This window comes from Haemorhous mexicanus, chromosome 1 (assembly GCF_027477595.1).
Source record: "Haemorhous mexicanus isolate bHaeMex1 chromosome 1, bHaeMex1.pri, whole genome shotgun sequence".
Lineage (NCBI taxonomy): Eukaryota > Metazoa > Chordata > Aves > Passeriformes > Fringillidae > Haemorhous > Haemorhous mexicanus.
Window position 1 is genome coordinate 56,237,775 of NC_082341.1, and position 17,231 is coordinate 56,255,005.

Consider the following 17,231-nt stretch of genomic DNA (forward strand, 5'->3'; position numbering starts at 1 on the left):
AATTGGGGCAGGGGTAACAACAATCTGGATTAAGACCAAATTCAATTCCCAGATTCCCCCAGCTATTATTTCTCAGGAGAAATGTTAGCATTAATATCAGGCCATAGCAAAACCACTGACCTCAATCATGTGTTTATGCTGTCCCTGCTTAATACTAGGAAAAAGCTACTAAAAAACCCCAGTTTTATATCTCCTTTCTTAGAACTATGCTTTGGGTTTAGAATTAAATTATTTTCTTCTAAATTGTTCACTATTAAGTTTTATTGTAGAACTCATACAACTGGACAAGGTAAAAAGTTAAAAGTGAAATCACAGATTACATTTTGACATCTATAATGTATTACTCAGCTGGTGTCATGTATATATTTGTAAACAAAAATGTTATAACATAAAAAAATAATCAAACTAAATTCCTTTTCACTACTTCTCATAGAAATGACTTTCCAAAGAGAGGCAACACTAAAAATTTACTGCTAATCTCATTTTGCTATACTCATGCTTTGTGCCTTACAGCAAGCAACGCTGCTTTCTGAGCTGCATTCAAAATGACATGCCCAAGCTTACTGCCAGTTGTAAAAGTAAAAAAACCCCAAACCTAACATTCACTTCAAAACTGAAATATTCATTCAGGAACAGCAGCAGAGGTTAATCACACTAGGATTCTAGAATAGAAAGAGACCAATTACATTTCCAAACATAAACCAGAATGGAGATGAGGACATAAGCCTCACTGCAAATTCTGCCAGCCTGAGGTGTGCTGCTGGACAGCTATCAGATGGACTGTGGTGCTGAATGCAAACCCCACAGGGTTCCAGGGCTTCCAGCCCTTGCTGGGATAGCAATCGACTCTGTACCAGCAAAGGCACAGTCAGCTCTCTAATGAAGCTACATATAAATGGGATTTCTTGAGACATTTGTTCCATTTAGATTACTTTGAAAAAGAGCTGGAATTTTTTCAGGCCACCCTTCATATGCTCTCACCTAATTAAATTCTTTGCCTTTACAAATCTGCTCCTGCAAATACTTCCTTTCTGTTATATTAAATTTTTGTTATGCATCAATCCAATACACCGTGTTTCTGTCTGCCTGCATCCAGATCCTGCAGTACACGTTTTGTAATGAATCTACAATTAAGACCCAGTCTTGACAGAAAGCATCACATACTGCACAAGCGCTACATATTGCTGATGACAAGAGTGTGGCTTTTGTTAAATGTCACTTCAATGTGACAAAATCAAAACATGTGTGCACTGCAGATATGCCCAGGACATCCTGTCCTAAGAGCTATAGAGGACTCAAGATAACTGAGAAAATATCAAGTGCAAGCCAGCTTTAATAAAGATAAAGCCTATTTTGTATTCTTGTATTGAAAACTTATCAGGAGAGAAAGTGTCCATTCTTTAACCCTGTCCTCTAAAATTTCACTTGCAAAGTCACTGAACCAATGCTCTCTACAAATAAAGAGCATGACATTTCTCACCATCAACCACTTACTTGGCAACACATTCTTGAGATTCACTGCTGTTTTTCAGCTTGTGGTAGACCACTGCACCCACTGCCAAAGGCCCAGCATCACCACAGAGGAAAGTAACTCTTCTGCCACTCAGATTGCGAAGGATTCTCTTCACGTAATCAAGAGATCGCTGCAAGTGGCTCTGGTTTTTCGTGACGCGGTATAGTTGCAGATATAAGAGGGCAATACCTAAAATGAACAGATGAAAAAGAGAGAGTTTCACTTACTTTTCTTTCTAAGTGTATCATATTCCCCTCTTTGGTGCCTCTGAACCAGTAACTCTAACGAGAACAGGTATTTTGGCAATAAAAACATGTCAGTCAAGGGTCGTAGCTTACACAGTGTGAAGGCACTGGGTCACTATTTGGATGACATTTCAACGGGATCGTGGGAAAAATAAAAATTATTGGACTGTAGCCGAACGGTAGAGTCTCAATCTCCAAAAACAAGAAGAAAACTCATGACTCAGGCCTCAACACTTGGCAAACTGTATTGGGTTACTCAGCCTTGGTAGTGGAGGGCTACAGGCTTCTGTGAGAAACTGCTGAAAGCTTCCTCCATATTCTGGCAGAGCCAATCCCTGGTGGCTCCAAAGGCTGACATGCCACTGGTCAAGGCTGGGCAAATTAGAAATAGTTGTAATACCTCTGTAATAGCAGATGTAGGAAGAAAAGGAAAAAAAGTTATTGTGCAGCTGTAATTGTGGCCAGAGAAGACTGGAGTGAGAACGTGTGAGAGGAACAACTCTGCTGACACCACGGTCAGCGAAGAAAGAGAGGAGAGGAGGTGCTCCAGGCACTGGAGCTGAGATTCCTCTGCAGGCTGTGGTGCAGATCATGGTGAGGCAGCTGTAACCTTGCAGCCCATGGAGGACCACGGGCATGCAGAGATCCATCTGCAGCCCATGAAGAAGACTCATGGAGCTCGTGCTTGAAGGACTGCACCCCATGGAGGAGTGACCCATGCTGCAGGTTTGCACAGAGCTGCTGCTCGTAAGATGGACTCACACTGGAGAAGTTCATGGAGAACTGTCTCTTGTAGGAGAGACCCCATGAGGGAGCAGGGGAATGACTCTTCCCCCTGAACAGCAGGTAAAACCATGGGTGATGAACTGACCATAACTACCATTCCCTATCTCTCTGTGCTGCTGGTGGAGGATGTAGAGCTGGGAAGAAGGGTGAGGTAGGAAGAAGGTGTTTTGAAGGTCTTATTTTACTTCTCACCATCCTGCTCTGATTTTGTTAGGAATAAATTCAATTAATATCTTTAATTCTAGCCTGTTTTGCCCATGATGGTATTCAGTGAGTGATCTCTCCTGGTCCTTACCTCAATCCATGAGGCCTTCATTATATTTTTCTCTTCCCTGTCCAGCTGTGGAGGGGAGTGAGAGAGAGGCTTTGTGGGTGCCCTGAATTCAGCCAGCATCAACCCACTACACAGAGATCACTGAAGATTCAAAAATTTGAGTTAACAAGCCCATGTGTGACTGAGTATACTACCTGTACAATTCTAATGTATTATATGCAAGAAGTGTCTTCCCATTTGATTTGTAAAAGGACCTTTTGATGAGTTTCTGGATTCAAGCTGCTGAGTTCTTTATACCCCCTAAAAGTATTTCAAAACAAGATTACAAGCTTGTACAAGTCAAGCAGGTTTATAAAAGCCAGAAGTCAAATCAGGGCTCTAAGAATGCCAGGAGGTACTATCAAGCTTCACTCCGTTGAACTCATTACATAGTTTTCCATTCAAACAAACCAAAACCTTAAAAGTAACAACAATGTAGGCTGAAGGAAGTGAAACAAACCCATCTAACTGGATGCCTGTTGGCCAACTGCACACATACACATGCAGAAGGAAATCACTTATCTCCAGACCACACTGTAACTCAAACCCATTTCTGAATGGAGAGAGCACTCTCCTGAGCCTCATCCAGAGCCAAGTACACACAAGGCCCACTTAGCTCACACCTAAGAGGCTACCTCAGTAGTACCAGAACAACAGCACCACAAGAGTGCTGGAACATCCTCACATGTTCCCTGGGCAGGCTCTGAGCAAGCCTTTCTAGGTGAATCTAAGAAGAAAGCTGCAGAGTTTAGGTAGTCCAGTTCAACATCATGGGAACTTGTGGGCTGTTTACAGGGATTTGTGGAACCCTTTTATGCTGCAACAAATGGATAAATATCTTGGCTTGACCAAAGTATGATTAGAAATGTAGCAACAAAGTCCAGTTCATCTCATCCTTCCTAGTGTTACTCAGTGCAACACCCTTAAAATGGCTCTTCCAAGAGGTCTGGCCAAAAAGTACGAGAGGTCAAGTAAAAAAGTACTTGTATAAGTAAGATGGACTCTTACATGTGTCCCATGATTCCTACATGCCAACAGCAGGTGTTCCAAGATTTTAATGATGTTACACAAAATGCAAGCCAATGCTTATGACTGCACTGCCAATAAGATTTGTCTAGACTTGGTACATAAAAAGCAGGGCAGTCGTTTACAGCATGACTTTTACTTTCTGATTTGCACACTAGCAAAATGCAGCAAAGAGCAAGTTTGGGGGAAAAAGTATCTGCATTAAGTATTTTAAAAACCAGATGATTTAAATACTTTTATTCAGAACCATATCCACAGGAGCCTTGAAAGAAGTTAACAGCTTAGAATAGATGTAAATGGCAATCCTTCTACAGGATGGAAAAATCCCACACTCATTAGACAACGTCACTTGTTCATCTATATTCCTGTTTCAGCTAATGATGGCTGTGTTACTTTTACCTTATGACTCATTTTCAGTATGCTCTGGTTTATCAGCCATAATTTTGGTTGTCAGTCACTGTGCCAGAACACAGCTCCCCAGGAGCCATTCCATCCTGTCAGCACCAGAAAGCCCACCACTGGAGATCTGCACACACTCAGCAGCCAGTCACTTTCAGACCCTGAAACATGTCTATCTTTTAAGCCTGAGTTGTCTGAAAGTTCCCCACCCATCCACCCACAGCACCATCTGTACCAAAACATCAAAAAAAGTGTTAAGAAATTTTACCCTTTAATTGCCAGATTTAAGCCTAAGGAGGGATGAAGGCTGGAGAGCTTTTCCAAGCTACTCCCCCCTCTCGACATAGAGATAAAAGAATAGATCTCCTCAGGCCACATTTCAAACATGTTGTGCTTAAAGTTTAAGTATGCCTGAAGCTTGAGTGAGAAGAGCAGGAACAGAATATGCCAGTCTACCCAGCAAAGTCACACTTAACAGGCATAGATGGACATATCCTGGCAACTTGAAGAACAGCGGCCACATCAGACATGAAAACTGTAGGCTCTGCCTAAAGGACCAGTAACCTGGTTTCAGCTGGGATATAGTTAATTTTTTCTCTGTAGCTGCTGTGGTTCGGATTTAGTGTGAGAATAACACTGATAGCACACTGATGGTTTAGCTGTTGCTGAGCTGTGCTTACCCTAAGTCACGGACTTTTCAGTTTCCCGTGCTCTGCCAGGGAGCAGGTGCACAAGATGCTCAGAGGGACCATGGCCAGGACAACTAACACGAACTGGCCAAAGGGATATTCCCCTATCACAGGACATTATGCTGGGTACATAAACTGGGAGGAGTTGGCTGGAAGCCACCGATCACTGCTCAGGCATGGGCTGGACTTTGTTAAGCAGGCAATGAGCAAAGGCATTCTGCATCGCTCATTTCTCTTGCACTTTATCCCTCTCCCCTTTTCATTACAATTGTAATTATTATTGTTGGTTCCATTACTTTTATTATTTTACTTTATTTCAATTATTAAAGTGTTCTCATCTCAGCCTATGGGTTTTATCTTTTTTTTTTCAAATCCCTTCCCTATGCAATTATGGCAGAGGTGATGTAGGAGAGGCAGAGTGTGAGTGCTCAGCTGTGTGATATTTAGTCGCCGGGTGAGGTTAAATCACACCAATTAGAAGGGCTCATTTACATCTGCATCAGTGATGCAATGCTAAATGAAAAATGGTCCCTAGCAATAACCATCACCTGAATATGCCTAATTTTTGTCATGATCTTCAGTCTTGCATCCATACCTCTACACTCCCCCTCCTCACACAATCATTTTACCATTTTTGTACAGACAGAACAAGAATAGCCAAACTACTCAAATTCCAGATTTGAAGGCTACAAGCTTCTGGCCATAGAATATATTCCCCCCATCTACTCTCAATGATTAGAAAATGCTGTTATCATTAGGAAATGCTGTTACCATTAGAAAACTGCTAATTCGTAAACTGTCAAACAGAAAAAGGTGAAAAGTAACTCTTTTTAAAAAGCAAATTTAAAGAAACAAGAGGTAAGGTAAAAGAGCAGCCTTAGAAAATCCACTCCTTTTGCAAAACAATGATCTCCATACACAAAAGTCAATTATCATTCTGTATCTTTGTTCGCTGAAGTCAATGCAAGTTACAGACCGGAGTGACCAAGGCTCCAGAGTTTAAAGAAAAACCAATGCACAAAAATGCCTGTAACAAGAGGATTTCTGCCACTCCTATGAGAATATCAGAATGTCCTGTGCATAAATCCAATTACATCATTTAACAAATACATTTCATTCAAATTCTAGCTTTCTCACCAGTCCAGCCAGTATAGGCAGAGCAGTCATGTGGATCTGCTGTCTTCAGCCCTTCCTCCATTTGTTGCAGAAGGTCCTTGATTTTTGCCTGGATCCGTTTTGAGAACCGAGCATTGACCTGAAAGCAGGAGAAAAGGAACAAGCCAGAAAAGAAACTAATTAAAGAATGCAAAGTGCCTGCTCCACTTTCTTGTTTGGAAAGAAAACCAAACCAAACCAAAACCAATCAAACAAAAAATAACTAGGAAATAAATAACACATACAGCAATCAGCAGCATCAAGGTGGTTCATCTTAAGTGTGTTTCAGGTAAAGGCATTCTGACTACATTTTAGGGTTAAGTTACAGGTATCTACATTACACAAAAATTACCTGTGCATTCTTTAAAGTCACACAAAGAACAGCAATGGACACTGTGATAGCATGTAATTCTAATCAGGGTCCTGGTACCAAGACCATGTTATGGACAAAGAGCACAAGCCCCATGTTATAGGTGCTTGCTCTCCTCACAAGGAACTGCACACCCTTTGTAGCACTACAGAGCAGGAAATAGCCCAAGGAAAAGAAATGTACCAGGTGACCAGTCTTTTTGTACAGAATACTCAAGACAATCAAGCCAAAGAAGATGAGCAGAAGCAGCTCAACATCTTCAGCTCAGGCACAAAGGGAAAGAAACAAGTCTTTGCTTTTACTTTTGACCTAAAAATGTTTATATAGATGAAACACATGATATATAACAGAGGGTACTTTACCCATTCCAACATTTCTCTCTCATTATGCTCACTTTTAGGGAAGATATGTTACTGATTACTCCTTAAAGCCTATGGAACATGGAAATTAGCACAGTAGTACAGTAAGTTCTTGCTTGACTACAGCACATCCCAAAAGTATGGAGTTTGGATAAATTACAGGTCCTGGATGCCACCATGCAACCGATTACTCAAAACAAACCATATTTTTGTACTCTTGTTCAGAGAAAAACTTAAAAAAAAAAAAAAAAAATCAGTGATTTCAAACATCCATCCAACAGATTCAGAAATATTTAAGAATTGCACAAGGCTTCTGACACACCAGAAATCTTCAGGGTGAATAGTTCAAATCCATTTAAGGATATCCACGGTAGGATAGGAAGGGAGAAGGAAACATCTCACACTGAACATATATCATTCTAGAAACAAGCTCGAGACACCTTAACCTTTTCCAATCTATCTCTAGCAACCAAACACAGTAGGTATCTGAAGCCTGTTACTCTTCAGTGGTGTTAAGCACCATTCTCTTAAGGAGCTGTACTATGCATCCACATCACCACCACCCCACCTTTTTTACCTAGCTCAGTGAGGTCTCAACACAAAGGAAAAACCTTCCTCAAGGGCAGGGCTTCTCTCCTTCAGAAGACAGCTATGCTGATGCTAAGGCATATGGTGAAACAGCATGAGGATATTCACGTGGATGCATCCAGGCACAGAGCTCAGCTTATCTGACAAGAGTGAACTAAGGCTTCAGACTCCCCATTTATTTACCTACTGCACATCACAAGCATGCTGGTTATCTTTTTGTTCTGACAATACACCTGCTATTACCAAATCAGGATATTTTATATCCAACACCAGATTAAATTACTTAGAGGTAGGAGGGAAATAGTAGGACATCAGGACGCCTGGGTGCTGCATTGAAATCTCAGTCCCATACAAATAATGTAGCTCAGGTTGCTCATCTCTCTCTCTAGAGTCTGAATTGTAACTTACTTGTCTTGGTTCAGTGCTTGGAAAAGCACAGACTAAAAGAATATTTTTATTAATATTTTTATAATTATCTGTAAGTTCAAACAAAGCTACTCCCCAATTTATGTCAGTGTGAATAGGTTATAAGTGGCAACAAAGTCTTCCCCAGCTATCTACTTCTCTCTTTTTTTCTGGTTGCTCTAAAGCTTTCATAAGCAAGCACTGTCACTGATCATTTTATAAGATTCCCTTATAAGCTTGTAACAGATGCTTACATGCACTAGAATAAATTATTACATGAAGAGATGAATGTTGAAAGGTGCCTTTAGATTTAAAGATTTAAAAGCTTCCTTCAAGGAATCTTGGAGCAGCATTACAACTGAGCATAACATGCACACTTGTGTGAAGCACCGATTGATTTTCATCAGAAGCACATTCATCTCAAGAGGATGCTTCCAGCTAGCATTCAGCCTTTGCTGCAGGTGACTTGTTATTCCTGTAGGGACAAACAAAAACCAGGAAGCCTGATCTCTGATATTCGGTGGCACATTTACTTCTGGTTCACAACAGACTGGGTGATAGCAGGAGCAGAAGGGTATCTTTAATCAGAAAAGGCTTTCTCCAGGAACTCAACTGCTGCATTATTCCTCTGCTGCTGCAGAGGGAACAACCATTATCATCCCAAACACTGCTCAAGTTTTATACTGTCAAAACACAAAAAAAGGGGCTAATTCTTCATTATACCAAATAGAGCCTTGTGCCATATTGGTTGTGGTAACTAAAAAGGCTCATTATCAGCACAAAAGTAATGCAGAAAAAACAAACTATGTTGGTTTGGAAGTTAATAGTTTTGTTATTTATTTGAACCATGTCACTTTTTCCATTGCAGTGAGAGAGCAGGCAAAGCTACATCCCAATACAAAGTCTTCCAAAGCCAACAAAAATGTAAAGAACGAAAGTACTTGTGTAACATCACTCACCTTTGGCACTAATCACAAGATGTCAAAATTATGCGGTCCTGTTAGCAATATATGTCTCCCCTATCTGCTTCTTTTCATTTGCAGGGTTTCTAAAGATAATTTAACTCATCTACTTCTGTAAATGCAGCACCAGAACTACACACCTACACTAGAGCACAGTGCTAATAACAGCAAGGTCATGGGTTAGAACCCCATATGGGCCATTCACTTAAGAGTTGGACTCAATTGTTGTTATAGGTCCAATCCAACACAGAATATTCTGTGATTCTGTTATTACAAAATATTTTTAATAAAATGTATACATATATCTATATATAAATAATTATATATATTTTTATACAATTTCTATAATGATGCAAATAAAAATCTCCTAAAAATCTTAAACATTTCACTTGTAGTCAACATTACAATAACATACCAGTTCTTACTGACCATTGCAGCCATATTCAGCTTTATGGCCATGGTGTTAAAACAAACCAGAACCAGGGGCAGATGAGGCAATAAGCAGCTGCTATGTATGTACTGTATATCATGATTTCTGGTAGGTAAGAGAAGTCTGTAACTTTAAAGTCTTGCACGCGCATTTGGACCAAATACCACAGTGCTGATATAAGTCTGACAATGTAACCCTGAGGCCTCATGGCACTCCTTTTGTCATTAAAAGTAACACTCTGGTTTGACAGACATGGGATGAGTAATCTCATTTGCAGTTGTCAAAGACATTTAGATACCCATGTGTTGTTCAGAAACACCTTCTGGCATTTACTTGCTCATGACATCTATGCTAAGAACTTGTGCAGAGCCACAGCAGGGCAATGGAGACCTGAGCTCACAGCTTCCTCTCAAGTTGCCAATGTACCAATCTTTCTTGCTATCACCAGCTCCCAAAACAACCATCTTGCTCCTAACCCTATTTTAATCCATCATGGTTTTGTGGATAGATGCTACATGCAAAACCAGAGTGCAAAAGTAAGCAACTGATTCTGCAGAAGTAGAAAGGAGATGACCCATACACACACAGTGCTACCTCCCAAACAAGCAGAATACACATTTATTTCACCTCATTTTGTTGTTGGTGATGTGTAGAACAGAAGACATAACATGGTGCTGTGCTGTCTCTGCCAAAGTGTATTTCAAAGAGAAGAAAATAGAACATAAGTTGGTACTCCAGCAAGAACTCATTCAGAAACCAAACTTGCATAGAAGACGGCAGAAAGGACATGACAGACACTGGCGAGGAAGAATGTTGTAGGGGAAAACTCACAGTTCTGCTGAAATGAGGAATCCTGGATGTACAGAAATCATTGGGAACTTTGCCACTGACTGTAAGGGAGCCAGGTTTCACATCCAGACATTGGAGCATGGGTCTATTGAAGCAGGATGAGCTCTCATACTCACCTCCACAAGTTCCTGCAAAAGCAGACAAGAAGGGATGGCAGCAGAATCCCATATGCAGAATCTAGCAAGGTCTGCTAGGAGGTGACCAGTCTTTTTGTACAGAACAACAAGTTCTACTTTATTTTTATCTAAGTCAAAAGACTCTTACAGCTCCAAGAGCAGCACCTTCTTCTCTGAAAATACCAGATACTGTTGAAGCTCATCATCCAGCCTCTGAAACACTCAAACACAGTTCTCTGATACTTCTCAGACAGGTCCTCAAGAAACAAATGCAAATTCAGCAAAACCACATGCTTAATAAATGCTTTGAAATATTACTGCCTGCAGAGCACCTTGCATTGTTTTCCAGTGATCTGTCACTCAGTGCCATACATGTGACAATGGGGGGGGGGGGGGGGGAAGTAAAACAAGAAGGGGGAGAGGAGGAAGAGACAGAGAAATCAATAGCTGTAGGCAAATTTCTACACTGCTACAAATGCCACCTCAGGAATAGGCTTTAAACACAGTCATCATCCTGTCTCAGAGGATATAAGGGCGTGAAAAGCATCATTAAAAGGCAAACATTCAAGTTATAGAAAGAACGACTTAAGGCATGTGAGAAATAAGAAGACTGTATCTCTAATGCATTTGTGTGTGAAAGAAGTTTTATGATTGATTGGTTATAAGACAGCAAAATTCCAAAGCTTAAAGATCTAGATCATCACAAAGAATCATCAAAGACCTCCAGATTATTGGTAACCAAAATAAACATAATTAACAGATATCCTATGTTTTGAGAAATGGAGAATGATAAAGCAAAAGAGCAATGCTGAAAATCACTGGTCCTCCAGGTAGGCTAACACCAACATGCGACTTCTTGAAAGCTGAGAAAATAAAAGTTGGTTCTGAGTATGATTTAAAGTCATTCACTACACAGAAGTGTCTAGCCCAGCTGTGACATTTTTAGGTGGTCCTCAAGTTGCAAAAAAAGCTAAAACTTCAACCAATTCTGTCTAAGTTACCTCAATGCAGAGAGCAGATATATTCCACATACTGAGCTTGACAGCAGATAAGTGCAGTGAGACCCAAATAAAATTTATTTTCACCAGGAAGCAAGTACATGTTATTGCACTTGCCCACACAACTAGCTGGAGTAACAACTCATTAACGTGCAGGTCTGCAAGACAAAACTAGAAACTGATGTAGAGTGGATGGATGTGACACAATTTAATCAGAACTTGGGGTTTGATTTCATGAAGTATTTTCATTCAGAACTGGTTGACTAAAAGCACAGGCTTTCACTACAAAAGCATCAGAAAAGACCTAAGAAGTGTTCAGTGCTGCCTGTGCTGTAGGAAAGAAACTGTAGTTCTTCCTTTCAGGCTGTGTATGACTGCCAGGAGTTAGTGAGGGACAATGAAGTACAACAGAGTGATTTTCAGGCTCAGTTTTGACCAAGACTCTCAAAAAGCAAAACAAACTTTCCTTCTGAGGAATCACAGAGAATACTGCAAACCTTTTTTGTTTCAGAGTCCCTTATGAAAATAGCACATGAGTGAGCTGAGGAGCCAGGAAATGGTCAAAAAAGTAAAAAGCTCAAGAAATGCAGCTACCTCATCCCACATCTCTGGAAAAAAGCAGGAAGAATTATGTAGTGGCTTTGGAGGTTGAATTTTGCCTCCAGTGCAATAAATTGTATAATTCCCACTAGTATAAGTTGTTGCTGAGTCAGTCCCAGAACACAGAGAAATTGCTGCTCCCAGTGAGATAACTAAAATGCCCAGTGAGACAACCTCAAAAAATTTTTAAAAACAAAATAAAAATCAAAAAACAAACGAATAAAAACCAACCAACCAACCAAAAAAACCCCAAAAAACAAAGGGAGAAGACAAGTGAGGCTATGACAAAAATCCATATACATATATATATGTATTTTACAATATATTTGACAGGAGAAGGAAGATTGAAAGCCACATAAGGGCATTATCAGAAGTAACAGGATATTGAGAAAGATTAGGAAACTAAACACTACTAAATCACCCAAATGATAAATCTAAGGAAATATTCTATATCACCATTAATAGGTACTTGCCAATGAGCACCATTATCTTTGAACAGGTTCCCTGTAAGAAGTCCCCTGCAAAGCCTAATAAGGCATAGTATACATTTCTCAGAACTTACCACTTTTTTCTAATATTCTTAGAACACTATGGCAAGTCAGGAAAAAACATACAAAGAAAGAATTTGCCTAAAAAACAAGTTAAAAGTTTGGGCACTCGAGACCAATCCATGAAGTTTGAATCTAATTTTGCCTCTGTCTTGTGATTCCACAACAAATTCAGACAATCTTGAAGTAAGGGCTGGGATCATGTTAATTTCTTGATGACAAGGATGATTCTTTTTCTTTTTTGCACAACCGCAAAGTGCAAATCATTGTCTAGGCTTCCACCTTCCCCTGGCTGAGCAGAAAATATCAGGCTGCCTTTTTTTCCCATGTCACTGGCCTGTAGTCAGTGTGAAGGAGAATCCCCAATCACACCTGACTATACTACAAATGTAGCCACAGGGCTGTGGTGGCTCTGAGGACAGGAGGCAATAGATCCTTGAACAAGCCATCATCACCCCTCAGAAGCAAGCTCTCCTCACCCTTTTCCTTCCCAGGAAATCCTTTAGAGCATTGAAACTCTCTAGCACACTAGGGAACCAAGAACTAGGGAGTGTTCTTTGTTATGAGTCTATTAATTTCTCTGCCTCCCCCAACAATCTACATTTCCCTTTTGAAAACTTTTGGACCAACCACTTTGAGATAATATCTACAGGTACATTTTTAGGTTAAGGCATCTCTTTGGGGCCCAAATGAAAAGGAAAAAGGTTACAGGATATATATTTGATTGAAATATTAAACATCACTTATTAAACCAAGGTTTACATTTAAAATTATGTTTCTTATTAATCTAGAATTAAGGCTGTCTGAGGAATTATTACCTTGGCTTTCTCAGACAAGTTACAGAAGCAATTTAAGTTCATGATACTTTAATGATGAAGAAATCTAGTTATGAAAACAGTGAATTTCAACTACATGAGCAGAGCCCACATAGACAGCTGCAGTGTTTACTGTGACTACTTATAAGAAAGCAAATCAGCAACCTCAAATTCTGCTTCTCCTACTCCCATACCTTCACGATTTTTGAACAATATTTTACCCACATGCTTCCATATGGAGATTTTTGTCCCAGTTGCCTCACCTTTCAGACAATGCCTGGAAGAGCTTCTTGTCCTTTTATCAAGCAGGTGAATTTTAGATGGCAATCATGACAGACTAAGAAATCAAATGGATTAATAATGCATTGCCTTCCATGACAACAGCAGAGCCCTGCACACCTCAGGCTGTCATTACGTGAGTCACTCAGCACTCCTCACTTCACTCAGCAGCAGATGGGGAGGAAGGCATTATGCACTGCACTGAGGCCTTCTGAAAGATGCTCTCATTTTTAGGAAACCTGTGTGCTTGTTTACAGAAGTTTACAGAACAGACTTACTACCCTGTGTAAAGTCCTTTTGTTTTCACTGGAGCTTTAGGCAAGCAAAGACATTTCTCTGATGGAATGGGAGTCATTAAATGCAAAAATAAAACACTAAAACATAAACTGAAAATCACAACAACAACAAAATCACCTCAAAAGTACCCATCATGAAATGTCACAAAAAGATAGTACTAGGAGCGACAGCATGCAAATACTTCAAAGAATAGAAATACAAATAAATATTCTCACAGCTATATTCTAGCCCAGAAATACATAAAATGACTCCTGAGATTTTGTAGATGCAAAACCAAAAGAAAATGTACACTTGCTTCTGCCTTCTCCTATGAAATGCACAGAATTGCTGTAGTTACATGGTTTTAAGGCAGTACAGAAGACGTTTTTCCCAGAGGCACTTCATCCTCCTGAACAGAGCCCAGACACCACCTTTTATCAAATACAAGACCACTCAGGTGCTCTAACATATCTTCTGAACACATCTGCACAAATAGCTGCTGACTGCCACTTTCTAAAAAGGAATGTCATCCACCATTGATGCTGGGAAAAAACACGTGTGCACTGTAAAACACCATTCTCATGCACAGGAGAGGATAACAGGCATTCCTAATGTGAACACAGGGCTAGAAATACTCAACTAACTCATTTCAGCTCTGCCACAGAACAACGTCTCTCAATTTGGATTCATTCAAGAATCAAATCTGAAGTAAATTAGAGTTGAACTATTCTGCAATAGATCTAGTATACTCTAAAATGTATAGATGTTCATCTTCTAAGGATGTAGTGCTCATCTCCAAGGATGTTCATTTTTTCATCTTCTTTTGATATCTCACCATTCTTCTGGTTATCTCACTTGAGAAAGCTTTAGTCCATCTAGATCAGCAGTAAATGAAGGAGTGTTTTCTCTTTTAAAATATGGACATGAAGTGTGGGATTTAAAGCAGGTACACAAGATGACTGGCCTACAAGGGACTCAGTATGTTTTTTACCAATTTAACAACAATATATAGCTATAGTGGTTCTGCCATCTCCTCTCTGCCTTTATAATTCAACTCATCATACTTGGATGATTTTTATAGACTAAGCCAGAACAAAGAAATAACAGTTCTCTTCCACAAGGAAAAAAAAAATAGTTTTACCAACACTCAGCATACTGCCAGAGAGCTGTATACAAAACAAAACAGATTTCACTTTTGAACGTACTCTTGCTTTTTAAATCTTCTCAAATGCTTTGCTTTTGACAGCTGCAATTAACTGCAGCCGTTAGACACCGAAACCCCAAAGCCTTCTCTTTTGTGCACTCTGCTTAGCCACATACAACTTCATAAACCTCAGTCATAAACAACTTGGTGAAACCTTTCATTGCCTTGGACTGATGGTGAGCCGATGGTGTCCTGCAGGTACTTACAATGGTCAGAGCAAATGGCCCTCCCACTGTTGGGCATCACCATCCTTGTCTCTCTGTCAGGAAGTCAAGGTAATTCTACATTGCCACAAGCAGGAAAATACAGAGCTGGTATCAACAGCTTTCCTTTATGCATGCCAGCATACAATCAAGAGAGTTAGGAAGCTAACGTCCCACCCTCAATGCATTTGTGCTTGTAGCAGTGTCACCATGCAGTGTTTTCTATGCAAAAGATGACAAAGCTGCAAAGTATTGAAGGATGAGGCTGCAGAGGGGCTAAATGACAGGAAGCTCACATTCTGGCATACCTTCTGCAGATTAATCCAGCCTGCATGTTAACAGGCCGGGCCAGAGTAGCTTCTCTACTTAAAACCTAAGACACTCATAGTATACCAAACAGCAGCACATGGCATCAAGGAGATAAACAGAGCAGGTAGACCGCAAACCTTGTGTGACCAGTCCTACCAGGCAGACCTTCTGCAACCATGAACCAACTTGCCAGGTGCCTATCATGGTGCACCTGAACCTATAAAAGTGCACATGTCAGTAAATAAACACGTGACAACAGTCTAGCTTCACCTAACGAGTGTGCGCTGCTGTTTCCCGAGAACAAACTCTCCTTTTCTGGATGGACGTTCATCTTTTCCATTCCCTTATGCATCTTCTCTGGTGAAACTCGGGCAACTTCTGCTGACAACTTCTTCTGAGACACCAAACCACCGTGATATGAGCAACTATATGTTCTGCTAAACAGCGTTCCAGCTGAGGCACTGCGTTCATTCCCGTACCGGAGTAAAACAAACAGCCCGAATAAAGAGCCGCTGCTGCCAGGCTGAGCTCCGGCTCCTTCCCTCAGTTCACCCCGCCGCTCCCTCTCCTCGGGCGCCCCCGAGGCCGCGGCGGCCGCCCCGAGCTCGGCCGGCGCGCAGGCCGCGGGCAGCCCCACAGCCCCCGCCGCCGGGCCCGCTCCCCGCCGGAGCCGCCCCGGGGCGGAACCCGCTGCCGCCCGCGCTGCGGGGCCGCCGCTGCCACCGGCAGCGAGCAACCCACGGGTGAGGCCGGGCCCGGGGGTCCGGGACGCGGCGCCTGCCCGCCGCCCGGGACTCACCTTCCCATCGGCGCCGAAGGGGAGGGACTCCTCCTCCGCCAGCGGCTGCAGCGCCCTGTCCCGGTGGGCGTCCGCCGCGCTGGGGGCTGCCACGGCTCCCTGGGGCTGGTAGTCGGGGTAGGGGTTGGCGAAAGCCCGCTCCTCCATCTCCGCTTCACCTCCCAGCTGCAGCTTCAGCCTCTTGGACATGCTCTCTCCCATCTCAGCCGGCCCCCGGCCCGCCTCCCCGCACGGCGAGCCGGCGGGGACACACTCCGCCCCGCAGAGCGGCTTTGCAGCAACGCGAGCGCCGCGGCCGCCCCCGGCTTCAGCTGCCCCCGGCCACAGCTGCCGTCCCGCGGGCGGGGGGCTGGGTCAGGAGGGCGGCTGCGGTGACAGGGTCTGCGGCCGCGGGCCCATCGGGGCCGCTCCAGAGCGGAGGCGCCCCCGCCCTGACCCCGAGCCACCGAAGCCCAGCTTTGGAAGGCGAAAGGGAAAGCTGCGAGGCCGCGGCTCTGCTCGGCGTGCCTGTCACCCGAGGCGGGGGAGCGGCGGGCGCGGCGGCATCACAGCCTGTACAGGGGCAGAGCGCGGCCGGGGCCGCGGCCGGGCCCCCCCGCGGGAAAAGGCAGCCCGCCCGCCGGCGCAGGCTGGGTGGCACGGCTGCAAAGCTCGTTCCGGCGCCTCATCCTCCCCCGCCGGGGCGTCAGTGCCTCGGGCTGCTGCTGCCGCCGGCCACACGCCGGGCGGCGGAGCGGGGCTGCCGCCGGCTCCTCCCGCCCGTCCCCCCGCGGCGGGGGCGAGCCGCCGCCCGGCGCATCTCAGAGGAGCGGCAGCAGCAGCAGGAGGGGCACGGACAGCCCCAGGAGCAGGCAGTACGCCACCAGCTCCTTCGCCCGGCTCATCCGCAGCCGGGCCGCGCTCATCCGCCGGCAGCCGCCGCGCCCGGCGCGCCGCTCCTCGGCCAGCCCCGGCGGGAGAGAGGGACGCGGTCGTCGGCTACCGCCCGGAGGGGA

The 17,231-nt window shown here is 43.2% G+C and overlaps 1 protein-coding gene across 2 annotated transcripts in view; it reads right to left on the minus strand.

Moving 5' to 3' along the window:
• The window catches only part of LANCL2 (LanC like glutathione S-transferase 2), a 32,922-nt gene extending 16,024 nt beyond the window's left edge, over positions 1-16,898 (minus strand). Inside the window, exons 1-3 of one of the 2 annotated variants that reach the window (XM_059850039.1) lie at positions 16,237-16,898; positions 6,109-6,226; positions 1,495-1,702 (exon numbers count right to left, since the gene is read on the minus strand). In XM_059850039.1, coding sequence (XP_059706022.1) covers positions 1,495-1,702; positions 6,109-6,226; positions 16,237-16,437 — 527 coding nt within the window. In that variant the 5' untranslated portion in view covers positions 16,438-16,898. Of the gene's footprint in view, positions 1-1,494; positions 1,703-6,108; positions 6,227-10,071; positions 10,189-16,236 lie in introns of those variants that run through there. The other variant, XM_059850046.1, reaches the window with a different exon arrangement.
• Positions 16,899-17,231: the final 333 nt, after the last annotated feature.